The sequence below is a fragment of the Rhinopithecus bieti genome, unplaced genomic scaffold, assembly GCF_001698545.2.
Source record: "Rhinopithecus bieti isolate Rb0 unplaced genomic scaffold, ASM169854v2 scaffold_74680, whole genome shotgun sequence".
In the NCBI taxonomy this organism is placed as follows: domain Eukaryota; kingdom Metazoa; phylum Chordata; class Mammalia; order Primates; family Cercopithecidae; genus Rhinopithecus; species Rhinopithecus bieti.
Genome location: NW_016828033.1, coordinates 1,011,647 through 1,037,408, shown reverse-complemented (window position 1 = coordinate 1,037,408; position 25,762 = coordinate 1,011,647). Strand labels below are relative to the sequence as shown.

The following is a 25,762-nucleotide window of genomic DNA, read 5'->3' as shown; positions in this document are numbered from 1 at the left end:
TTAGCCTGATCATTCTGGCTGCCACCAGCAAGCTTGCCCCCTTTAGAGAATAACCTACTCCAAGTCTTCATTTGCACTCCTGGTTTGTTTGTTTGTTTGTTTGTTTGTTTGTGAGACAGGGGTCTCACTCTATGGCCTAAACTGGAGTGCAGTGGTACAATCAGTGTTGACTTCAGCTTCCACCATCTAGGCTCAGGCAATCTTCCCACCTCAGCATCCCCAGTAGCTGGGACTAGAGGTGTGCTGCACTATGCTTAGCTAAATTTATTTTTTATAGAGATGGGGATCTCATTATGTTGCCCAGGCTGATCTCAAACTCCTGGGTCAGCTTGCTTGTAATACAAACTAATGTATGATTTATTATACATTAATTTATATATAATATACATATATTGTATATATACAAAATATATACATTGTATATTTTGTATCGTATATAATGATATGAAGAGAATACATCCATGCGTTCTATATATGTATAAAATAAAGTCAATATTGCTTTAAAAATGAGTCCTAAGTAGTATTGCTGCAGATAACATGTGTCTCATGGTTTATTTTCAACTTAGTCACTTGTGGTTTTACAGTTAAACTATCCTGCTGCTTTAAATTTAGAGACTTCATTTCTACTCTAAGATTCCCTCTTTTAACACTCTGAGAATGTTACCTATTATTGTTAAATGTTTTAATCTTATATAGCCAAGTGGATAAGAGCGTGGACTCTAGAGCTAAACTGTTTAGGTCCTGATCCCACCTCCCCAATTATTAACTATGTGACCCTGGGCAAGAGTCCTCTCCCCTCCCTCAATTTTCTCATCTTTAAACTAGGCATAATTAGTTCTCTATTCTCTGAAGTTGGTACTTACAACAGTACCTAGCACATAAGTGATATAAATCCAGTAGGAAAAGTTAGAAAAAAAAACCTTAAAAACACTTCACTTTTATTTTTTTTTTCACTTAATGTAAAAAAAAAAAAAAAAAAAAAGAAAGAAAGGAAGAAAGGGGAAAAAGCCAGGTCTGTCCTTCTTGGAAGCTCCCAGTAGTTGGGAATTCCACAGTCCCAACTCCAAGAGAGTTGTTGAGTGCTTGTTCATTCAATAATTTGAATGCCTACCATATACTAAAACACCATGAATCAGACATAGCTCCTGCCCTCAAAGGGCTTACACTTGGGTTAGAAATCAGAACTCCACCACTTTTTTACAGAGGAGAACACTGAGTTCAGAGTATGGTGTGGTGGCTCATGCCTGTAATCCCAGCAATTTGGGAGGCCAAGGCGGGCAGATTACCTGAGATCAGGAGTTCGAGACATGCCTGGCCAACATGCCGAAACCCCGTGTCTACTAAAAATACAAAAATTAGGCAGGCGTGGTGGCAGACACCTGTAATCCCAGTTACTCAGGAGGCTGAGGTAGGAGAATCGCTTGAACCCGGGAGGCGGAGTTTGCAGTGAGCCAAGATCACGACACTGCACTCCAGCCTGGGCGACAGAGTGAGACTCCATCACACACACACACACACACACACACACACACGAACACTGAGTCCAGAGAAGTTATGCCTTGTTTGCTCAAGGTCACTAGAAGCTAGGTCTTCCCGCAGTTCTCAGTTGGGGTGCCACATTCTCACCTTCTATTTGAAAGACTCTACCTAGCTTTCATGACCTTTCTTTCTTTGCACCCACCACCACGCTCTGCCCAAACCAGGAGCCTAGGTTTCAGAAAATAAAACAGTGAACCCCAAAGATAAAGTCACATGCTGGACGTTTTGAACCTTCCCCTGCAAGAAAATGAAAGGTTATTTTTTTCTTCCTGGCGTTAACCTTTCCTATGCTATGCCGGAAAGGTTGAGGACTTTTTACATTTTATTATTATTATTATTATTATTATTATTATTATAGAGATTAGGGGTCTCACTGTGTAGCCCAGGCTGAGTCTTGAACTCCTGGCTTCAAGCGATCCTCCCACCTCGGCCTCCCAAAGTGCTGGGATTAGAGGCGTGAGCCACCGCGTCCGGCCCGTGGGTATTTTTTTAAAAAGGTTGAGTGGCCTCACTGGGGACCGAAAAGGTGGAGTCCCCACCCCCTGGTGCAGCAGCGAAGACAAGCGGAGCCACCTGTCAGAGGGCTGTGGGCGGGGGGACCCGGGCCGAGAGGGCCTTGGAACCGGAGGGTGAGTGCCGTTGAGCGCACGCTCAGAGCAGACCGCTAGCGGGAGGCAGGATGTGATAGTCTAAGACCCTGGAAGCTGATGGCCAGAGGGAGGGAAAGGTAGTCACAGAGGAGAGGCAAAGCAACGGGAGGTGGAGGATCCTGGAGGTGACTGCAAGGAGAGTACGCAGTGGCGAGGGGCTGCAGAAGCGGACCCACCGACTTCTGCGCCGACGCGGGGCGGGCGGGAGAGAGGAAGACAGGGGAGCGCGGTGGCGCTGCGGGCTGGCCCCGCCGGGGAGGGGGCTGCCATGTCCCGTGAGCGACCCCCGGGCACCGACATTCCCCGCAACCTGAGCTTTATTGCCGCGCTAACGGAGCGCGCCTACTACCGTAGCCAGCGGCCCAGCCTCGAGGAGGAGCCGGAGGAGGAGCCAGGCGAGGCCGTGACGCGGTTCGGGGCACGATCCCGCGCTCACGCACCTAGTCGGGGCCGCCGGGCCCGCTCAGCACCAGCCGGAGGCGGCGGGGCTCGGGCGCCCCGCAGCCGTAGCCCAGACACCCGCAAGAGAGTGCGTTTCGCGGACGCACTGGGGTTGGAGCTGGCTGCCGTGCGCCGCTTCCGTCCCGGTGAGCTGCCCAGGGTGCCCCGCCACGTGCAGATCCAACTGCAGAGGGACGCCCTCCGCCACTTCGCGCCCTGCCAGCCCCGCGCCCGCGGCCTCCAGGTAGGCGGCGGGGGCACCTCCCCTCCTGGGGACCTCCCCCAGTCGGCCGCAGCGGGCGTGTGGGAGTGGATTTGCCAAAGAGCACCCATCTCCATCCCATCCCTGGGCTTGCGCCTGCCCATCCCTTTTGGGGTACACCATTTGCGAGTGGCTCTAGGCCACCCTGGCAGCGAGGCCGCACTCTGCGGGCGTGGACGCCGGAGTCGGCCTCTGATTGGCCCAGTGCCTCGCTCTGACACCGCCCCCTCTCTCTCCCCTCTCTCCGCCCTGGACTCCCTCCTCCCGCTTCTTCTTTCCTCCAGGAGGCGCGCGCAGCCCTGGAGCCTGCCAGCGAGCCAGGCTTCGCCGCCCGCTTGCAGGCGCAGCGCATCTGCCTGGAACGCGCGGAGGCGGGCCCGATGGGCGTGGCCGGGAGCGCGCGCGTGCTGGACCTGGCCTACGAGAAGCGCGTGAGCGTGCGCTGGAGTGNCGCCGGCCCGGCCCCGCCTCCGCCGCGCGCCGACCGCTTCGCCTTCCGCCTGCCCGCGCCGCCGATTGGGGGCGCCCTGCTCTTCGCTTTGCGCTACCGTGTGACAGGTCACGAGTTCTGGGACAACAACGGCGGCCGTGACTATGCTCTACGTGGGCCCGAGCACCCGGGCAGTGGCGGAGGCCCTGAGCCCCAGGGCTGGATCCACTTTATCTGAGACGAGGCGCCTGCAGCCGACGGCTGAAAACACCAAAGGCACCCGGGGGCGGGGGGACCCGATGTGGCGGGGAGGAATAGGAGAGACCGGGATTGGCGGGGAGCGGTGCAAGGGAGTCAAGCCGAAGAGGGCGAGAATGGTGGGGAAATCAGGGACGTGGGGGCGGGGAGGCCGGGGGAGTGGGCGGAACCAACGAAGCTCAGGGAGATCCGGGTGTTAAAAGCTGGTTGGATGTGAGTGAAAGGGACCCAGACTGTAGGAGGAAGGAGACCCGAAACGGCACCGGAGGGATTAGAAAAAAAGGAAAAGAATGAGGATGATGGTGGCTTTCCCTTCAGTGAGTGGGCACTGGGAGAAAGGGAGGAGGAGGTCCATCAGGCCTAGGCAGTTGAAGAAGGTTAAGAACCTTTTGGAGACGGAGGAGGTATGATGTGAAGTAGCCCACCCAGTCGAAGTCATTTAGATTGCTGGCGCATTCCCTCTTCTTACCCACCTTTCCACCTCAGATCCCCCTGTCCTACCCATCCTAGCTTTAACTCAGCCATAATTGCCTTGCCTAATCCCAGGAACCTGGCCACTGCTCCTTGGTCCTTGGCATTATGACGGGATTCCCTTGTTACCTCTGACAGTTCCCGGCTGCGGTGTCCGCGGACTGGCTGGGGAGTGATGACAGGTAGCCATCAGAGCTCCAGCCTCCAGGCAGCTTTAGGGATTAAAATGGAGGCCAAAGCAACTCCAGACCTGTTTTTATAGCCAAATACTGTGGTGCCTCAGGGGTTGTACACTCAGGGGCTTCCAGGAAAATGCCAACCTTACTTTTCTGGGGTGCCTTTTAATAACCTCCAAGCACTTTATGGACTGTTTGTCGAGGGACGGTGAATCAGGAGAATGACTATTCTGATTTCCTTTGTCTCCGAAAAGGAATTCCCTGACTAGCTATATAACTTTGGGCAAGTTACTTCACCTCTTTGTGCCCCAGTTTTTTCCTTGGAAAATTGGATTTAGGTTAGATGATCTTTTAAGGCTCCTTGTATGATATTTTGTGATCTGTACATGGCAGAGTATAGATTAGAAGCCACATTTTGCAACCTAGTGCTATGATTCAGAATACATAGTACCCCAAGCATCTGGCTGGGGCCGAGGATGGGTCCTCCAGTTCTCGGCACAGAAGTTCCAGAGCCCACGAAGCATCCCATAACCAACCATCAGCCCATCATCTGCTCCATTTTGCTCTTGCCCTCACAGACTTTCAGCCTCCATGCTCTGAGACAACTGTGGATAGGTACATCTCTTTTGGTGAAAATGATGCTTGAGAACCCAAAAGATTAAAGGAAAATGTTAGGGGCTTTTGTGGGGATAAAAGATAATGGGTATGTGGAATAGAAACATTTCAAATGAAGAATCAAAACATTTCAATCAATCCACTTGATTGTAAAAAAACAAAACAAAACAAACAAATAAAACAGCTAAGCAACTTGAATAGTAAATGACACCAGAAGATGGCAGTCTGCTCCATAACCAGAGCAAGTGCAGTGGGAAAGCTGGACTCTCATACCCACTCACATTCATGCCTTATGTCTCCTCCTGGTTAACCTTAAGAGGGGAGTGATTCCTCTGCTGGCTGCTGTTTTTCCTTTTCTCTTACCCTATTCCTAACCTCTTTGCTTCTCTCTTTCTTTCCTTGTGTCTCTCCCTTCTCATCACTTTTTTCTTTTAACATACATGGTATTTACCTTCATTTTGTCTATTTCCATTTGTTTCCTTCTTCATTCTTGTTCATCTCTGCTATTCCTTCTCCCTACAGAAGGGATGGAAACCCTATTTTCTTTTCTCCAAGACCATGGTTGGTCTACTTTCCTCACTCGGGCTCCTTGACAGTCTTCTAGAAGAGAGGAGGAGGAAAAGAAGCAGTTTCTGATGTTACAAATGAACAAGGATCTCCCAGGTAACCAACTCCCCACACCCATTTCTGTTACTAATTTCTCAAAGAGAAATTTCTGGTTCCCCTTCTTCCTTATCACTGAGTGAAGGGGGACAGGCATGCACATGTGCCCATACATGCATTCAGAATAGAGTGTGGGGGCGGGTGCGATGGATCACGCCTGTAATCCCAGCTCTTTGGGAGGCTGAGGCAGGTGGATCATTTGAGGTCAGAAGTTCAAGACCAGCCTGGCCAACATAGTGAAACCCTGTCTCTACTAAAAATACAAAACTTTGCCAGGCATGGTGACTCATGCCTGTAGTCCCAGCTACTCGGGAGGCTGAGGCAGGAGAATCACTTTAACGGGGAGATGGAGGTTGCAGTGAGCTGAGATTGCGCCACTGTACTCCAGCCTGGGTGACAGTGAGACTCCATCCCCCACCCCCCAAAAAAGAAGAAGAATAGAGTATGGGGCTTGTTACCATGCCCCTCCTGTCCACAACCTTAGTCTTTGAGAAAAGATGACTGAAAGAGAGGAACCCTCCAAGTCATTCCTCAAACAAATGCCCATTTAAACATCATCCTTGTGAAGAAAACAGGAAGAATGTCATGTACCACGTGGATCACCTTCAGTTCAAAGTTGCAGCAAAGTGAAGAAAGAAACTACTGGAAGCCACCCAGCAATGCACTGTTTAGTCATCAATTAGGAACCCACGGGAGGATAATAGGGAGACTGGGTGGAGGCTCAGTTTGTAATAATCTCTTGTCTAATGTATGTGTGTCACTGCCATGTTGTATTAACAATAGTGAGGGCTCACATTTACTTAATACTTGTGTGCTAAAATCTGTTTTTTCTTTCCAGAACTATGATTCGATCGTAAAATCTGTTTTGTTTGCGTGCATGCCCAAAACAACCCTATGAGTAGAACATTATCATTATGTATGTTTTAGAGGTGAGGAAACGGGATCAGAGAAGCTCAGTGATTTGTTCAAGATCGCACAGCTAGTAAATGGCGGAAGTAGGATTGTGAACCCAGGGAATCTCCAGAGCCTCTGTGTAACCATGATGTTATACTTTTTTCCTCTTTAAAAACAAAATTAAAAACCTTGCTATAATCTCTTATTATGAAAAGACCGTAGTTTCTGATTGTGCTCTGCCTTCCCATCCTGCCAATCTTCTGGACTGGCTTGGAGAAGACAGGGGGCCCCCAAGCTTCATCTGTGACTCAAAGGAGTTTGCTCCTGTCTCCTGTGTCAGTGTCCCATCTATGCAGGATCAGCACAGGACCCCCCTCACCTGCCTACTTACACTCTAGCCTTTCCATACATTGGAATTGTCTCCTGGCCCTAGCCAGCACTCCACACCTGTTGGTGTGCCGCCTCCCTCCCTCTTCCCCCACTGGCCTTGAACAGATAAACCCCCTACTGTTGCCACTAGGTTGGGTCCATGACTAAGACACCTGCTAGAGGGTCTGTGCTTGGGCCTTTTCTAGGAATCCTGATGTTACTGGGTAAGTGCCAACTCTGTGGAGATATGCTAATGATAATCCTGTTCCCTAAGCTCTTTCTCTCTGAGAAGTACCCTGGCTCACTCCCCCCAATCTCAGCTTTATAGAACAACATTTTGGTCTTGATTATTCCCATATTGAGCTGCCCCAAGGCTTGGGTAAGCTGTTAGTTTCCCCACTGCCTCAGGGCTGGGTCTGGCTGAGCTACTTTCTTATGCACACAAATAATGGGTGTCTCCTTGGAACCTGACTTACATAACTATCAGTGCTACCAAACCTTGTAAAATAGGGAAGAAACTAATATTTCTTGAGTGGCTCTCTGGAGAGATTCCCTGCCCTGATGCCTTTGGTGTGTACTCCTTTCCCAGGACTTCAGCACTGAGATTTTCCCAACCCCCTGGCTTTTCCTCACTTTGGGTTGAGCTGATTCAGCACTACCACAAACCCCACCATCTGCAGATCAACCAAGATTAGTCAGTATGCCCTTTCCGTCTTGCACTGCTCTTCCAAAACTTCCATCTGTGTTTCTCATACCCCTAGTAAGCAAAGCTGAGTGTGCTGGGAGAGAGCTGCATCCACTGCTTTCTCCCAGCCAGGTGCAGTCTAATCTGACACGGGGAACGCTAGAAGTTTAGCGGAATCTTCAGCCACCCTATTAATGTGTTACACATAGGCATTGTGGTGGAAACTCCTCTGACGGCTCATGACTATATGAACAGGAGCAATTTGGAATATAACATGTCAGCTGTGGACTGGGAAGTGCTGTAAGAGAAAACACTACCAGGGTCATAGGCTTGGGTCCTTGAGGCAATCCAGCTCTGTTGCCCATTCCTCTCATCCAGATCGCAGCTATCTTCCTACACCTACCTGTCCCATAGCTTCCGTCCTGTTTTGTTTGTTTTTCTTTGTGAATGTAGAAAAACATTGCGAGCCCTAGCTCCTCGGTTTTCCATCTAACACCTACATTCCCTTGTTTCTAACTGCTGTTTTTCTGGAGCCTGTTGGGATCTTTACAGTTTGCAGGTCATAGAATCAGACCTGACAAGGCTTCTCTTCAGACATCATTGGCTCCAGGCTCCTTTACAGATGAGAACACAGGTCCAGAGGTGAGAAACGACTCTAGCAGGGTCATAGAATTTGTTAGTGCAGCTTAAGATGGGACTTAAACTCAGGCCTCCTGATTGCATCCGATTCCCAGGCTAAGAAACAGGTCTCTGCTGGGTGTGGGGGTTCGTACTTGTAATCTCAACACTTTGGGAGGCTGAGGCAGGAGCGTTGCTTGAGCCCAGGAGTTTGAGACTTAGCGACATAGTGGGACCCTGTCTCTACAAAAACTTAAAAAATTAGCTAGGCATGGTGGCACACGTCTGTAGTCCCAGCTACCCGGGAAGCTGAGACAGGAGGATCATTTGAGCCCAAGAGTTGGAAGTTACTGAGCTATGATTGCACCACTACACTCCAGCCTGGTGACAGTGAGACCCTCAAAAAATATATATAAAATAAAATAAAAATAAGAAAAGAAAGAGGTGTCTACAGAAACCCGTGATTTTTCACGGCAAGGGCTAGCATAAATGTTCCATTTTCTACTATTAGTTTCCGCTCCTTTCCCCATCCAGGCGAAAAAGAGAAACAAAAGGCAATGACAGTATTCTCTGTGTCCCCAGCTTTGGCACTTTTGTTGATGTTGCTAAGGAGCAGTGACCTTGCTAAAAAGACTGAATAATCCATCCACTGAATAGCTAACCTGGGGAGGAAATGAAAATTTCCTATGTGAATCTCCTCAAATCCATTGTTGTCACCAGGCCCTCCCAGAGCCTCCCCAGCTCCTTCACAGTGCAACCCTGTGCACTTGGCCCTCAACCCAATAGTATTGTGCCTCACTTCGCCTTCCATGGGCAACTGCCCTCCCTTCTGGACATAAAACCTCGTATTTTAAATAAAGTTGAAATATGAAAAGAAAGTATGTCATAAGATATTCAGAAGTATTGTGTGTTTGGGGCTAAGGGCAGCAAGAGACTCAGAAGCAAGATTCCCTCCTTGACTCAGTTTCTTGGTCACCTTGTTTCTTTGTGTGTGTGTGTCCAGGAAAATTTAGTAAGTTTGCTTATAATTATTATAAAGTTGAACCACTGAAACATTTTGACTTGCATTAATGCTTTACTTCCCCACCCACATTTATATTAAAAATTCACACACAAATGAAAATTGAAAAACTGACAACACCTGACTTCTGTCTCCTGTTCTTCTGCTCACAGTCATATACTTAGGTACCTTTTGACCCCATGGGGGAAAAAAAAAATCTAACATTCAGAACTGCCAATAACAGGAAGCAGAGACTTTTTTTTTTTTTTTTTTGAGACGGAGTCTCGCTCTGTCGCCCAGGCGGGAGTGCAGTGGCCGGATCTCAGTTCAGCTCACTGCAAGCTCCACCTCCCGGGTTTATGCCATTCTCCTGCCTCAGCCTCCCGAGTAGCTGGGACTACAGGTGCCCGCCACCTCGCCCGGCTAGTTTTTTCATAATGGATTCTTAAGTACATTCTTCACGCATGCAGCATGCTAGCTGGATGTCTTTTGACATAGGTGTTACACGTTTGGGATGGACAACCCACAGGTTGGTGTCTTCAAAAGGCCAACCAGATAGGCTTTGCTTGCCTCCTGCAAAGCACCACTAAGCTACACTCTGGAACTGCAGATCTCTTTTAAAGTCCTGAGCAATTTCTCACACCAGATGCTGGAAGGGAAGTTTGCGAATCAGTTCAGTACATGTCTGATAATGTCTAATTTCAGGGAGTACCACAGTACCAGGCCTGTAATAACGAGGTTTCTTCACCCTCCAGTAGAGGGCGCACCCTTGTGAGCAGTTATTGCGGGGAGTAGGGGGGGAGTGCATGTGTGTTGTTTTTGGGGTTTTTTTCCTGAGACAGAGTCTTGCTGTCGCCCAGGCTGGAGTGCAGTGCGCGATCTCGGCTTACTGCAACCTGAGCCTCCCCAGGTTCAAGCGATTCTCCCTGCCTCAGCCCCCGAGTATCTGGGACTACAGGCACGCACCGCCACACCCGGCTTTTTTTTTTTTTTTTTTTTAAGTAGACACGGGGCTTCACTATGTTGGACAGACTGGTCTTGAACTCCTGACCTCAGGTGATCCGCCTGCCTCGGCCTCCCAGAGTGCTAGGATTACAGGAGTGAGCCACTGTGGCTGGCCAATTTTTGTTGTTGTTGCTTGTTTGTTTGTTTGTTTGTTTGAGATGGCGTCTTGCTCTGTCTCCCAGGCTGGAGTGCAGTGGCGCCATCTCAGCTCACTGCAACCTAGGCCTCCGGGGTTCCAGCGATTCTCCTGCCTCAGCCTCCAGAGTAGCTGGGATTACAGGTGCGCGCCACCACGCGAGGCTAATTTTTATATTTTTAGTGGAGACGGGGGTTTCACCATGTTGGCCAGACTGGTTCCGAACTCCTGACCTCAGATGATCCACCCGTCTCGGCCTCACAAGTGCTGAGATTACAGGCATGAGCCCCTGCGCCAGGCGCCCAGTTTTTGTTTATTTATTTGTTTGTTTGTTTGAGACGGAGTCAGCTCTGTTGCCCAGGCTGGAGTGCAGTGGCACGATCTCGGCTCACTGCAAGCTCGGCCTCCCGGATTCACACCATTCTTCTGCCTCAGCCTCTGGAGTAGCTGGGACTACAGGCGCCCGCCACCACACTCGGCAAATTTTTTATATTTTTAGTAGAGACGGAGTTTCACCGTGTTAGCCAGGATGGTCTCGATCTCCTGACCTCATGATCTGCCCGCCTCGGCCTCCCAAAGTGCTGGGATTACAGGCATGAGCCACTGCTCCCGGCCGTTTTTGTATTTTTTTTTAGTAGAGTCGGGGTTCTGCCACGTTGGGCAGGCTGGTGTCGAACTGCAGGCCACACGTGATCCGCCCGCCTCGGCCTCCCGAAGTGCTGAAATTACAGGCATGAGCCACCTCGCCCGGCTAGAGCAGCTTTTGTAGCCAGTTGCTTCCTGGGTGCTTTACCTCCAGTCAGTTTGTGAGCAGTCTGCTTTGTGTGAGACTGTGAGAGAGACCTCCTTACTTACTCCCCTTCTTCAGCTAGAGCTCAGGGAGCTAGAGATGGCCCTGGTTAGAGAGCTACCTTATTTCCTAAAAGTCCTATTCTCCTTCTACTGGAGTGCCCTCTGGCTATGCAAACGCCCAGAGGAAAGATTTTTGGAGGACTCAGGCAGGCCTGATGTAAGACACTCCCAACGGGATCCTATCATCATTTGGGTAGTGGGAAATTTACCAAGGCCCAGCTCTTCTCTGGAACCCAGTACCAACTGCTTTAACCAACAGTTAAAGGGAAGAGCTTGGGGAAAGCCCTGCGTTTCTCCTTGGGTGGGGGAATCCTTCTTTAAGGAGGCCATCTGAATTACATTCTGCTGCCGCCTTTTTTTTTTTTTTTTTTTTTTTTTTTTTTTTTTAAAGACAGAGTCTTACTCTGTCGCTAGGCCAGAGTGCAGTGATGCAATCTCGGCTCACTGCAACCTCCGTCTCCTGGGTTCAAGCGATTCTCCTGCCTCAGCCTCCGGAGTAGCTGGGACTACAGGCGTGGACTACAGGCGTGCACCACCACGCCCAGCTAATTTTTGTATTTTTAGTAGAGACGTGCTTTCACCATGTTGGCCAGGATGGTCTCTATCTCTTGACCTCGTGATCCGCCCCCCTCAGCCTCCCAAAGTGCTGGGATTACAGGCCTGAGCCACCGCAACCGGCCTACATTCTACTTCTCAAGTGCTGGATGGAAGAGCAAAGCACTTACCAAATGCAACCCCCTAAGGCGGAGGAGGACAAATATGGAAAGGAAAAGCAAGGCTGTCTGCCTAATTCAGAATGGAGTGATACATTATACAAGGAAGGAGTCCTTGAAAAAAATTAAGTTCTAACAGGATTGACTTCTACATCACTTGAATAATGAAAGAATCCAATTACCCTCAAAGTAATTAGAATGTTCCTACTAGGGAAGCCCTACCCTGAGAATAACAGATGCCTCCTCATTACATCATAATGGCCAAGTTGTGATGTCGGCACAGAGCACTTACTCTTCAGTAAGTGTTGTCAGTGAAACAAGATATGCTGAAGAGCAGAATCAGCATGAGGAGCAGACACCCCAGGAGAGGTAAGTGGGTTCACTCCATGGCTTATTGTCCAGGGTCTCTGTGGCCCCAACCGCATTGCAGACTTCTCACATTTTTGGTTAGGTGTGTCTGAACTCTTTTCTCCACTAACCTTCAATGCAGCTTTTGCTATCCCAAGTCTATCCGAAATCCTCAATCATTGCAGCTCGTACTAATCAGCCCTCCAGCTCTGATATTTCTTAGGAGACAGAGCCCAGGGTACTGGAGTATGATTTCCCCAAATGGCCCAGAAACTCCCCATATCCATTTGGTTAGTCCCAGGGGTAGATCCAGGTTTTTGGGTGCCTGAAATGTGTAACTTTTGGAGCCCCTTTAAGAAAATAAATACAAGATTAGGGGAAAACGTGAATATTTGTTTTAGAATGAGAAAAGCTGTCAACGAATAATTTTTTTAAAAGCTGTCAAAAAATGTCTACCTCACAAACCTATATATTGGTCTACAATTTTTTTAAGCTGCCTGCTCTTTGATAGCCATTTCATATGATAAATATGTTTTCCTAAAGAGAAAAGTAATTCAGCCTTCCAGAAAGATTGATCATATTTCAAAATCCCCACTTCTTTTTTTTTTTTTTTGAGCCAGGGTCTCAGTGTGTCACCCAGGCTGGAGTGCAGTGATGAAGTCACAGCTCACTACAGCCTCAACCTCCTGGGCCCAAGTGAGTCTCCCACCTCAGCCTCCCAAGTAGCTGGGACCGCAGGCATGTGCTACCACGGCTTTTTTTTTTTTTTTTTTTTTATACTGAGTCTCACACCATCGCCCAGGCTGTAGTGCAGTGGTGCAATCTTGTCTCACTGCAAGCTCCGCCTCCTGGGTTCACGCCATTCTCCTGCCTCAGCCTCCTGAGTAGCTGGGATACAGGGGCCACCCCCACGCCCATGCTAATTGTTTTGTATTTTTAAGTAGAGACTGGGGTTTTCACCATGTTAGCCAGGATGGTCTCCGATATCCTGACCTCGCGTGATCAGGAGCTCAGGAGGCCTGGGCCTCCCAAAGTGTGGGTTCAGGCATGACCACCGCGACCGCCCTTTTTTTTTTTTTTTTTTTTTTTAGAGAGAGAGAGAGAGGAGAGACAGAATGCTCGCTGTGCTCGCTGTGTTGCCCAGGGTGATCCTCCTGCCTTAGTCTCCCAAGTACTGGGATTACAGACATGAGCCACGTACCAGGCCACATTTTTAAAATTCTTGATAATTTACAAAAATTTTATCTTCACACCTTATAAGTGATAATGTCACAACTTTTTAGGATTTTTGTCAAACTTGTAGTGTTTCAAATTTGTAATAACTAATGCCATATACTATTCAAATTGGTGACATTATTTCTGGAAGCTATGCATATTAGTTTACTAGGGCTGCCATAGCAAAATAGCACAGATTGGGTGACTTGAAAAACAATTTTCTCAGTTCTGAAAGCCAGATGCTCAAGATCAAGGTGCTGGGGAAGTTGCTTTGTTCTGAGGTCTCTCCTTGGCTTCTGAACGGCTATATTCTCCCTGTGCCTTCACACGCTCTTTGCTCTGTGTACACAACTGTGTCCAAATTTCCTCTCATAAGGACACCAGTGACAATGTATAAGAATCCACCCTATTCACCTCATTTATTATTTTATTTTGAGATGGGGTCTCACTCTGTCACTCAGACTGGAGAACAGTAGTGTGATCAGGTTTCACTGAAGCCTCAGTCTCCTGGGCTCTAGCAATCCTCCCACCTCAGTCTCCCAAGTAGCTGGGACTATACGCACACATCATCACACTGGGCTAATTTTTTATTTTCTGTAGAGACAGGGGACGGGGTCTCGCTGTGTTGCTCAGGCTGGTCTCAAACTCCTGGGCTCAAGTGATCCTCCCGCCTTGGCCTCCCATAGTGCTGGGATTACAGGTGTGAGCCACTGCACTCGGATCCTAAAGACCTCATTTTAACACAGTTACCTCTTTAAAGATCTTATCTCCAAACACGGTTACATTCTGAAATACTAGGGGTTAAGACTTTAACACGAATTTTTGGGGGGATGTAGTTCAGTTCATAACATTATAACTACATGGGGATAATTTATTCACAGAAGTAACTGCAAATCACTTAAGTATACCTACTAAACCCACACTAAATGTATTGCCACCCGGCACAGTGGCTCATGCCTGTAATCCCAACACTTTAGGAAGCCAAGGTGAGCAGATTGCTTGAGCTCAGGAGTTTGAGACCAATCTGGGCAACAAAAAAATACAAAAAATTAGCCAGCTGTGGCGGTGTGCCTGTAGTCCTGGCTACTTGGAAAGCTGAAGTGGGAGGATCACGTGAGCCTGGGGAGGTCCAAGGCTGCAGTGTGCCATGGTTGAACCAATGCATTCAGCCTGGCGGACAGAGCGAGACACTGACTCAAAAAAAAAAAAAAAAAAAAAAAAAATGTATTCCCAACTCCCATTGCCAATCCCAAAATGTCCATGGCTTTTCCATTGCCACCTGACAAAAGGAGACATGTGATAGAGGTGAAATCATAAATGAAAAAGACCTCAATCTTTTTTTTTTTGCCTTTAAAATTTTTTTTATTTCAATAGGTTTTAGGGAACAGGTGGTGTTTGGTTACATGGATAAGTTCTTTAGTAGTGATTTCTGAGATTCTTGTGCACCCATCACCTGAGCAGTGTCCACTGCAACCAATGTGTAGTCTTTTATCCCTCACTCCCCTCCCACTCTTCCCCCCCACTCCCCAGTCCCAAAATTCCATTGTATCATTCTTACACCTTTATGTACTCAAATAACTTCTAGGCTTAATTGTTTGTTAAACAATCCAACAGTAAAGATATACATCTCACCAGAAATATCTCAAAGGAATAATTTTGTTACTATCTTTAAAAGTGTGAAAGCAACTAGAGGAGGAAAAACTACAGTAAACTTTAGCTCATTTAAGTTTGAGGTTAGTTAAGAAATGTGAAATTATTAATATGCTGGGTTTTCTACTGACTTCTACATCCATATTGCGGAATAAAATTAAGATTCAAAATTTCTCTTTTTTTAAATTTTCTTTAAGTTCTGGGTTACATGTGCAGAACGTCCAGGTCTGTTACATAGGTATACATGGGCCATGGTGGTTTGCTGCCCCCGTCAACCTGTCATCTAGGAGACCTCAGTCTTAACCAATTACCATTTAAATATATTTTGTGAAACTTTACAAAAGCCTACAATTGCATTAGCACATTGCTGGGGCTCCTCCCATGCCTTGGGTGAGTCTGTGCAGGGAAGGACTCTGAAACTTTAGATTCCTTAGCTATAGAATAGGGGTGTCCAATTTTTTTGCTTCCCTGGGGCCACATTGGAAGAAGAATTGTCTTGTACCTCACATAAAATACACGAACACTAATGATAGCTGATGAACAACAATAACAACAACAAAATCACACAAAAAATCTCAAAATGTTTTAAGAAAGTATATGAATTTGTATTGGGCCACATTCAAAGCTGAGCTGTCCTGGGCCACATGTTGAACAAGCTTGCTATAGAGTAAAATATGGCTCTGGTCAGCTCTGCTAATGTCTCACTCATGCGAAGGGAAAGAAAGCTTTCACTAGAGATGGAGCATTAACATCTCTACAGTGAGGATGACATGAGTCCCCATTCTTTAGCAGTGATCCCTGGAAGAGTTGGGGGAGGTTATTGTCTTTCTAAAGGTGGGACCCTTGTCAGCCTGGACATCTCCCTTCCCTTCACTTCCCCAGCCCAGTCCATTCCATCCAAAGCTATAGGGAGAAGCCCACATAGAAGGAGGAGGCTTCAGCCTACATTCTAGAACTGAGGCAGGAGAGTTTCTTTTCCCTTCCTTGGATTCCCCTTATTCCTAAATCTGTCTTTGATTCTGTCCCCCACTCCTGATTCTTGGCAGTGTCTTTCTGAGACAAGAAAGGTAACTGGGCCATTCACCTTTTGTAATTCCAAGTCCATGATTAGTGACATCCAGAGTGACTCATTGAACACTCCAGGGTCAGGTGTTTGGTTCCCACTGACAGTTCTTACCTGGCTTTCTAGTCAAACACGCATGAGTTCCTCTCAGTCAATGCAGTCTCATTAATTGTTTGGATTATAAGGGAATGACCTCTCCACAGGTAACAGAATTGCTGCTGCTGCCTAAAATGTTTCACTTTTCCCTTCATTACGTACAAACCAATAAGGCATTGCGGATAATCATGATTTATGAAAAGGTTTGTATATGTCACCAGCCTTGCTTCAAACCCTAAAGGATCAAAAGTGTCTAACCTTAAATCTGATTTATATGTCTTTCCATTGTTTACCCCATGATGTTTTTTGCCAGATATCAGTTTGAAGGATGTGGGACTGGCTATTAGGTTGAGATTGTTACTAAGTGAAATGAGGGAGGAGAGGAGGCAGGGGCAAATACAGGGACAGCAACAGAAAATAGAGTTCAATTCTGCAGGAGAGATATGATGCCTGGCCACCTTAAAATAGCTCTGTACCTTAGAATGCAGCAATGAAGAATACATTATGATGGCTTCTTGGAGGTATGTCAGGAGGGGGAGTGGTGAGGTCTGGGAATACAGCACAAAGTCTGAAAATGTTTTATATTATATATACAGTGTTACATTACCTAAGTAGGCAAGAAGAGACTTTTTCAAAGACCAACATGAGAACAGAAGAGTCACTTCAGAAAAGATTGTTTCCAAGTTTTAGGCATGTTTACTAGAGAAAAGTTGTAATCAGAAATCTTACTGAGGATTGTAGACTCGGGTCTATAGACTAAAAGCAAGCAGCCCTTTAGAAAGGTTCAGTCGGGCGTGGTGGCTCATGCCTGTAATCTCAGCATTTTGGGAGGCAGTGGGGGTTCAGTATGTGCTCAGCAGTTACCTCAAATTTGCTCACAAGTTACATTAAAGCAGAATCACATAAAAGTTTGGGTTAAGAGTACATTTGGTTATAGATTATAGAGGCAACATCCTTAACCCCGTTAGACATCATCTTATGTGCAGGAAAAGGCAAGGACTAGGGTCATTTATCTTTTATTATTATTATTATTATTATTATTATTATTATGATGATGAATTTTTAGAGACAGGGTGTCACTCTGTTGCCTAGGCTGCAGTGCAGTGGTGCAATCATAGCTCACTACAGCCTACAACTCCTGGGCTCAAACGATCCTCCTGCTTCAGCCTCCTGAGTAGCTGGGACTACAAGTGCATGCCACCAAGTCCAGCTAATTTTTAAATTTTTCTGCAGAGACGGGGACTCGCTATGTTGCCCTCGCTGGTCTTGGATCCTGGCCTCAAGCAATCCTCCCTCTTTGACCTTCCAAAGCATTGGGATTAGGTTTGTGAGCCACCGCTCCCAGCCCGTTTATCTTTTAAGGAACATAGTGACTCAGGCAAGAGACATGGTTGACTGTGTGCCCTATCCTGTTTTGTCTTCAAAGGGTCTTCCCAGAGACTTCAGAGTCAGAGGCTTTGTGAAATTATGTTGCCAAGCAGAATTGAGCAAACCTGGCTTCTTACATTTGTTACTTTGTCTCACAGAAGATGGGGAATCCTAAAATACAATTTTTGGCCTATAACTTCATACTGTGTGGGATATTGCTTTGGTGAAGTCCGTTTTATTGTCATCCCTTTCTTTTTGTAAGTTAAAAAAATTTTTTTTTTGAGGCAAGGTCTCACTATGTTGCCCAGACTGGCCTCGAACTCTTGGAATCAAGTCATTCTCCCACCTCAGTCTTCATCCCCTTCTAGCTAGTGAAAAACAAATACTATGCAGAACTCCGGGTCCTCTTTTCTAGGGCAAGGAGGGGAGCCTGGGGGTCTGGTAGGTCCCAATGAGGTGACTGACTGCTCCAGCACTTCATCTTTGGGAACATCGGTCTGGTGCCAGTTTGACCCGGGGAACGGCCTAAGTCGCCCGCAGGCTCCTAAGGTCCTCGTCTTTCCGGGTGGCAAGACATCTGATCCATCTCGAGAACAAGTTCCCGGTTGCTTTAGGCGCTTTGTTACTGCTGACGCTGCTGGTGGCGGTTGGGCTCTTGGCTGGGAAAGGCGCAGCTCGTGTGTATGGCTCGGGAGGAGGCACTGAAAAGCTCTTCCTGGAGGGCTTCCTTCAGAAGGAAACAAATTGGGAGTTGTTGGCGGTCCAGACAGTTCGGCAAAGTACACTGTCCCTCCTTGGGGAATTTCGGAAGGATCCTGGCCGGGTGTACTCCAAAGGTCCAGCGCCCATAGGTCGAGGGTAGGGGGAGGTACCATGCACCGCAGCTTGGCCCCAGGGGACATCTTCTCTGCCCCACGCATCCAATAGATGACCCCAGCTGAGGCCCACGCAGCCAATAGTCGACTTCAGCCGAGACCCACGCAGCCAATGGCCAGCCCAGTGCACTTCGCTCGTGCCCGCCCGGCTGCGCCCACCAATCAGGACTCGGGCCACCTTGGCACCGCCTCTGGACGCCCACCCCACCCATCCGCCCCGCCTCCAACTTGCTCGAGCAGGGCTGGGTAGACCGGCGCGCTCCCGGGGCGGTGCGGGGGGGGGCAGTCCCGGTTTCGGCCATCGCTCGGGTGGGCTCGGAGCGGCCGCACCGGGCAGCAACCCCACTCCCACTCGGAGGCCCCCTGCCCTCTCCCCCACTTCCCCCCGGCCCATGGTGCGAGGCTGGGAGCCGCCGCCCGGGCTGGACCGCGGTGAGTGATCCCCAGCCCCTTGGACTTCCCCTCCCAGCTCGTGTACGGTCTCCCACCTCTGGAGTCCCATCCCCGCGCTGGTGGGGGGAGAATTCTAGGTTCGAAGTGGCTCGGTTCTCTCTTTTTTCTCCTCTGGACTTTTCGGTTCCCTGTTGTAACTAGGGGAGGGTAAGTGTCTGTGTAGGGGAGGGCAAGAAGGTTGGGTTGGGGCGCCCTTGGCGAGAGTAGGATTGAGATTCGCCTGCCTCATGGGGCTCATCGTCCCAAGTACAACAACTTTTTGTTCCCTGACCCAGTTCGGAGCCTTCTGGACTGCCTGTGAAATGGAGGATAGGAGAAAACATTTCCTTTCCCAGGCCCACCCCCCCCACACACACAACAACCCCCAACCCCCCATGGCTTACCTCCTGGCGACCTCAACCCACACGTGCAGAACCTGGCCTTGGCTTCTGGGGGATCAGCGGCCTTTGGGAATGAAAGGTTTAAGAAAGGAAACTGGCCCCTCTGGACTCCTGTACCCAGGCCATCTCAGAAAACCAACCAGAAACTGAGACCCGAGCCTCGGGGTTCCTAGTGATTGCGTCTATTCTGGAGACTCCTAAACTGGAAAGAAGACTCAAGCTGAGACCTGTTTGGAATGGTGGCCAGATCAGGGATTTAATTTTTTTTTTTTTTTTTGTCATGTGAACCTCCTTCCCATCATACACGTGAAGCCCTTTTATATTACATGATAGGTTTAGATGGTTGCTAATTGAAAAAACCAGATTGATTTTAAAGGATAATGCATACATATCTTAAACATTATAATTAAAAGTATATCCATTTCACCAATCTTTTGATGTAGTGGTGAGGACTGTTCTTGTGTCTAAAGACTGCTGTTCAGATGTTACCAATTCTCTTCCCAGTATTAAACTACACCAGGGAGTCTCAACCTGGCTTGTACCCTGAGAACTTTTAAAAACTGTGGACGCGGGACCCCAGTACAGACTATTGAATCTGAATGGGGAGGAGAGTGGCCTGGTTTTTAGCTTCCCAGGTAATTCTATAGTGCAGTCATGGAGATGAGGAGCCACTCAGCAACTTTCATTCATCTTTGGATTTCCCGTTTTGCTTTATTTAAAGTGAAGTAAAATTCAGACGCTTTTAAGTGCCAGATACTTTTGAGGATTAAGTCCCACCCCTCAATCTTTACCAGTTGTCCTTGCTAACTTCCCAACTTCAAAGTTTTTAAATGCATACTCTTCTTTGCGTTATGTCTCTCCAAAACATTTGACTTAGTTTCCATAGGAACAATTTTTTAAAAAATCTAGTATTCCTGAAGGGAACAGTTTGTCAATGCAGTGATTTTTCATTAGGTTTACATGAGGTTTAATACATTATTATCACAGACACTGAAAAAGTATGGACATAAGCAGGTTTGTAATCACACAAAACTGCCCCAGCACACAGGACAACTGAATGAAGCAGATGATTTTGGGCCGGCACTAGTAGTAGCCTACTGGCCTTTAGTTTCCAGGGCACCATGGTATTGGTCATGTAATCCGTGGTCAGTTAAAGCCAGGCTCCGGCCCAGGTGGAGCATCCTTCCACCTTCCACTCTTTCCAACTAATATCACAAATACCTTGTCCCTTCTAAATGCACTGAATTCCTGAGTATTACATCAACTCTTTACATTCATTCACATCAAACTGTTCATCGTTAAGTGATTAACACTGTTGCCTTTGTTAAGTTGGGAAGGATATGAGGCAGTAATCCTTAACCTGGCTTCTTGGGCAGTCACTAAAGCCCTGGAGTTATATTGTGTAAGTGTGAATGTTTCTTTCGGGAAGGTTAGTCATAACTTTCTGAGGGTCTGTAACTGTTGTCTGATAATTCTCAGAGGTTCATGAACTAAAAAGTTAAGGAAAGGCATATAAGCTGGAATATCACTATACATCTTAAGGCCCTTAAAAACTGTATTCCCCAAACACATTTCAGGAGTACTTCAGATTGCCTCTAAATAAAGATTTAGGGAACTCTGCAGGATCAATATCTCATCTCCCACTTAATTTATTATTTTATTTTTTATTTTTTGAGACAGAGTCTCACTCTGTTCCCCCAGGGCTGGAGGTACAGTGGTGTGATCATGGCTCACTGCAACCTCTCCTCCCAGGTTCAAGCGATTTTCCTGCCTCAGGCTTTCCCAGTAAGCAGTGGACCACATGGCACATGCCACCAATGCCTGGCTAATTTTTGTATTTTTAATAGAGGACGGGTTCCACTCATTGTTGACCAGGCTGGTCTCGAACTCCTGGACCTCAACGTGATCCTCCCGCCTTGGCCTCCCCAAAAGTGCGTGGGATTATAGGTGTGAGCCACATACCCAGGCCTCGCCTCCCATTTTAACTGTCTCCTTACTTAACGATAAGCCTAGGTTCAAACCTAAAGTATTCTAGAGTCTCTTTTTTCCTAGGACTGTGTAAAACACAGAAAACTGGGAAGTTTAAGACAATCCATTCTTGTCTGCCGTCTGTCCAGGGATATGGAAAGCCCAAGGTGTTATATTGGACTCAGAGAGAGAGTGAGAATTTTTTTTTTTTTTTTTTTTTTGAGATCGTGATCTCACTGTCACCAGGCGGAGCAAGACCACAACTGCCACGCAACCTCTGCCTCCTGAGTTTAAGTGATCCTCCTGCTTCAGCCTCCTGAGTAGCTGGTACTACAGGCACGTGCCAACACACCCAGCTAATTTTTGTATTTTTAGTAGAGACGGGGTTTCACCATTTTGGCCAGGATGGTCTCGATCTCTTGACCTCATGATCCGCCGGCCTCAGCCTCCCAAAGTGCTAGGATTATAGACATGAGTCACCGTGCCCAGCTGAGAATTTTTTTTTATTTTTAAAATTTATATATTTATTTGTAGAGACAAGGTCTTGCTATGTTGCCCAGGCTGGTCTTGAATTCCTGAGCTCAAGTGATCCTCCTGCCTCCCAAAGTGCTGGGAATACAGGCATGAGCCACTGCAACCTGGCCATGACTCCATATATTTTTATTAGTGATTTTTAAGTAGCAGTGGGACACATCTGGCATATTTAATAAGGATACAAATTTAGAAGTTGTTCAGAATAGATACTCACCACCACCACCACTACCTCCCCTGTGCTAGGACTCCTCACTTCAGCTTTTGATTCCCTTCTTTTTCTACTTAATCCAAAATGGACACACAAGAACACAAGATACTATAGTGTCTTTATTATGATTTTGATTACTATAGGGTCTGCCCTACTTGTTATAATTCTCATGAGCCATTCTGGTTATAGTTTTCTCTTAGTTCAAAGCCAGATTCTTCCAGGGAAGTACCAGCTATACAGCTGTGCCTTGATTTAAGCCACGATTCTGTTTCAGGAAGTGTTCCATAACTGGTGTTTTGTGTAAGTGAAAACTGGATGCATATAGTACACCAAATATGTTGTTTTCAGTACTGTATGTTACACTGAAATATCAAGCTGATGCCGAGAATGTGAAGGACATCAAGCCACATAAGTGAAAGTAACATGCTTCCTTACAACTGTTAATACTTATAAATGTGCCTGCCTTATATTCCCATCTGGCAGTATTCATCCTCACACTGGACTGCTTTGTTCCTCATGCTTTATTTTCCTTATCTCTAAAGTGTTATTGTATCTTTATATAATAGGACACAAATGAGGTTAAGTAGATGTCAAGCGTTACCATCATAAAGTATTCTCCAACTTGGATTTGGTGGTGTTCCCGGTGGGCCACAGTTTCTAAATACTAGTTTAGCACTTGGCCATGCAAGCAGTGCCTCCCAGGCCATTTCAGCTGTGTCCTGGATGAACCTGGAAGGGCAAAGGTGGCACTATCACATAGGCAACTGACATACCAATCACAAAGGATCCAAATTATGGATACAATTCTAAAGCAGTGGTTTTCATACATTTTTTTAAGCAATAAATACATTCTGAAATTGTATTTAAACCCCAAAATATAAAAAGCATAGAATCATAGATACACTGGTTTCCTCATCACTAGCTAGAATTAGGGCTCTGCAAAAATAGATTGAAAACAGTGATTTTTAAATGATTCAGTCTTTGTCCCAGTTACCCCATTGTCTAGGAGGAGCATTACTTTACATCAAAATCACCTCCATGAAGTTAAAGTCATGATAAAAGCTGCTATTTACTGAGCCCTTACTTTGTTCTAGTTACAATGTCAAGTGCACTTTTTCATTTAGTAATAAACTTGCTGGGTAGGTGCTTTTTTGCTTTTCTCTTTTTTTTTGAGACAGGGCTTCTCTCTGTCACCCAGACTGTGGTGCAGTGCACAATCTTGGCTCACTGCAACCTCCGCCTCCCGGGCTCAAGCAATCCTCCCACCTCAGCCTCCCGAGTAGCTGGGACTACAGTTGAGCCACCATACCCAGCTAATATTTTGTATTATTATTATTATTATTATTTGTAGAGACAGTTTCACCATGTTGCCCAGGCTGGTCTCAAACTCCTGGGCTCAAACCATCTGCCCACCTTGGCCTCCCAAGGTGGTGGTATTACAGGCGTGAGCCACTGCACTTGGCCCAAGGTGCTTTTTTTTCTGATGAGAAACTAAGGCTTAGAGGAGTTAAATAACTGCCCAAGGACAAGCAGCATTCTAGAAAGTGTAGTTGCATCAATTCTCACCCTGGACATCCATCCCCTAACAGTTGCTCTATGCCCTGCCTATGCATAACACCTAGCACATAGTACTATTACGTACTCTCTGCACTGTCTTCACTTTGTTACATAGGAGGAAACCAGGCTCATGTAAGTTAAGTAACTTGCCTGAGATCACATAGCTGATAAGTGGCAGAACCAGGATTTAAACTCAGAGGCTGGCCTTATCGAAGAATTCATATTTCTACCCGTCATGCCATGCTGCCTCCATTGACCCTCTTTTTTTTTTTTTTTTTTTTTTGAGACGGAGTCTCGCTCTGTTGCCCAGGCTGGAGTGCAGTGGCCAGATCTCACCTCACTGCAAGCTCCGCTTCCCGGGTGCACGCCATTCTCCTGCCTCAGCCTCCGGAGCAGCTGGGACTACAGGCGCCCGCCACCTCGCCCGGCTAGTTTTTTTTGTATTTTTTTTTTTAGTAGAGATGGGGTTTCACCGGGTTAGCCAGGATGGTCTCGATCTCCTGACCTCGTGATCTACCCGCCTCGGCCTCCCAAACCATTGACCCTCTTAAGGGGCTCTTCAAGCAATATTGCTTTCAGGGTCTGCATGGCCTCAGTTGGTTAGATTTGCTTGTTAAAAGGAAATGGTGACACGTATTAAAATGTTTCTGAATTTTAAAATCATGGTGTACCATCCTTGGTGCCACATTGCTCTAAATTTATGGACTTGAGGTTTATTTTGCAATTCATCATGTAGCATTTACATAGGAATCCTGTCCTATCTTTAGCAGATCAGGAGTAATACTTAAAACACAGATGGAAGGCTGGGCCCAGTGTTTCATGCCTGAAATCCCAGCACTTTGGGAGGCTGAGGCAGGCAGATCACGAGGTCAGGAGATCGAGACCATCCTGGCCAACATGGTGAAACCCTGTCTCTACTAAAATACAAAAAATTAGCTGGGCGTGGTGGCACGTGCCTGTAGTCCCAGCTACTCAGGAGGCTGAGGCAGGAGAATCACTTGAACCCGGGAGGCAGAGGTTGCAGTGAGTCGAGATCAAGCCACTGCATTCCAGCCTGGTGACAGAGCAAGACTCCGCCTCCAAATAAAATAAAATAAAACAGATGGGATTCCCCTAAGAGTAAAGGGTGATGGATGTGTTAAAGGGTCTCTAGTGCCCACACAGGAAGCTGAGTTAAAATTGTCAACAGAATATTCTGGGAAATAACTGAGCAGTTATTTCAGGAAAGAAGCACAGTCAAGGGCTATGCCTGCAGTCCCCATACCCATAACCCTGGGAGCAGTGTGCTGCTGGGTAGCTTGCAGGAGCTGCTTACAATTTATAATGAGCCTATCCACCTGGTCTTGAGGAGAAAGCTGGGCTGAAAAGATAAGCACAGGAGACCTTCTGCCCTGTGTAGAGGGGCTGTTAGTGACTGAGGGAGCTCTCTGGGCTCCCTGGGGAGAAGCTGAGCTGTTGGAAGAGACAAAGGCTGGGGAGGGGATAACCTTTGTTCCAAGGCTGACTTGGAGGAGGAAACGTTCCCCTCTGCATTTTCACATGATATAAAGGGGTAGGGGAGTGAGCCTCATTTATCCCAGATCTCTGACCCATATCTCTCATCCAACCAAGAGATGGAAAAAATAAAGCTATGAGATTTGGGCTTAGAGCTTAAAGGTACTGTCAATCACCTTCCCCAACACTCCACCACCAAGAAGGGAAAGAAAAAAGGGGGGCTGGGCAGAGGACAGTGCTGTCCTACCTTCCAGATATTCATCAGTTGTATTCCCAATCTATTGCTCCACATTCTAAATATAATTATAAGTTGTTAGCAGCCAAAGAGTTAGTAACAAGCCAGGGACAATGGTGTGCACCTGTAGTTCCAACTACTCAGGAGGCTGAGGCAGGAAGGTCACTTGATCCCAGGAATTCGAGGCTGTAGTGCATTATCATTGCACCTATGCATAGCACACCAGCCTGGGTAACAACAAGACCTTGTCTCTAAAAAAAAAAATAGTAGGCCGGGCGCGGTGGCTGAAGCCTGTAATCCCAGCACTTTGGGAGGCCAAGACGGGCGGATCATGAGGTCAGGAGATCGAGACCATCCTGGCTAACATGGTGAAACCCCTGTCTCTACTAAAAAAAATACAAAAAACTAGCTGGGCGAGGTGGCAGGCGCCTGTAGTCCCACCTACTCGGGAGGCTGAGGCAGGAGAATGGTGTAAACCCGGGAGGCGGAGCTTGCAGTGAGCTGAGATCCGGCCACTGCATTCCAGCCTGGGTGACAGAGC

The 25,762-nt window shown here is 47.2% G+C and overlaps 3 protein-coding genes across 8 annotated transcripts in view; 2 read left to right on the top strand and 1 right to left on the bottom strand.

Moving 5' to 3' along the window:
• Positions 1-2,182: 2,182 nt before the first annotated feature.
• PPP1R3E (protein phosphatase 1 regulatory subunit 3E) lies at positions 2,183-6,590 on the top strand. Of its 4 annotated transcripts, none has more exons than XR_001883843.1 (4): positions 2,183-2,874; positions 3,177-4,233; positions 5,365-5,505; positions 6,074-6,590. XR_001883843.1 is itself a non-coding variant. In XM_017864212.1 (3 exons), exons 1-2 carry the CDS (start codon positions 2,458-2,460, stop codon positions 3,558-3,560), a joined length of 801 nt encoding a protein of 266 aa, XP_017719701.1. In that variant the 5' UTR covers positions 2,183-2,457; the 3' UTR covers positions 3,561-3,598; positions 5,365-6,590. The 4 variants fall into 4 exon arrangements, 1 of the variants encoding a protein (XP_017719701.1); XR_001883842.1 differs by having other exon boundaries at positions 5,990-6,590; XR_001883841.1 differs by having other exon boundaries at positions 5,365-6,590.
• The window catches only part of HOMEZ (homeobox and leucine zipper encoding), a 32,913-nt gene continuing 12,576 nt past the window's right edge, over positions 5,426-25,762 (top strand). The window contains exons 1-2 of one of the 3 annotated variants that reach the window (XM_017864207.1): positions 5,426-5,505; positions 11,989-12,146. In XM_017864207.1, the coding sequence (XP_017719696.1) occupies positions 12,101-12,146 (46 nt within the window). In that variant the 5' untranslated portion in view covers positions 5,426-5,505; positions 11,989-12,100. Of the gene's footprint in view, positions 5,506-11,988; positions 12,147-18,611; positions 18,825-18,845; positions 18,993-25,762 lie in introns of those variants that run through there. The other 2 variants (XM_017864208.1, XM_017864209.1) reach the window with 2 other exon arrangements.
• RNF212B (ring finger protein 212B) overlaps positions 22,577-25,762 on the bottom strand; it is a 56,619-nt gene continuing 53,433 nt past the window's right edge. Inside the window, exon 16 of the mRNA XM_017864211.1 lies at positions 22,577-22,664. The gene's annotated coding sequence lies outside the window, so the exon portion shown is untranslated. The remainder of the gene's footprint in view (positions 22,665-25,762) is intronic.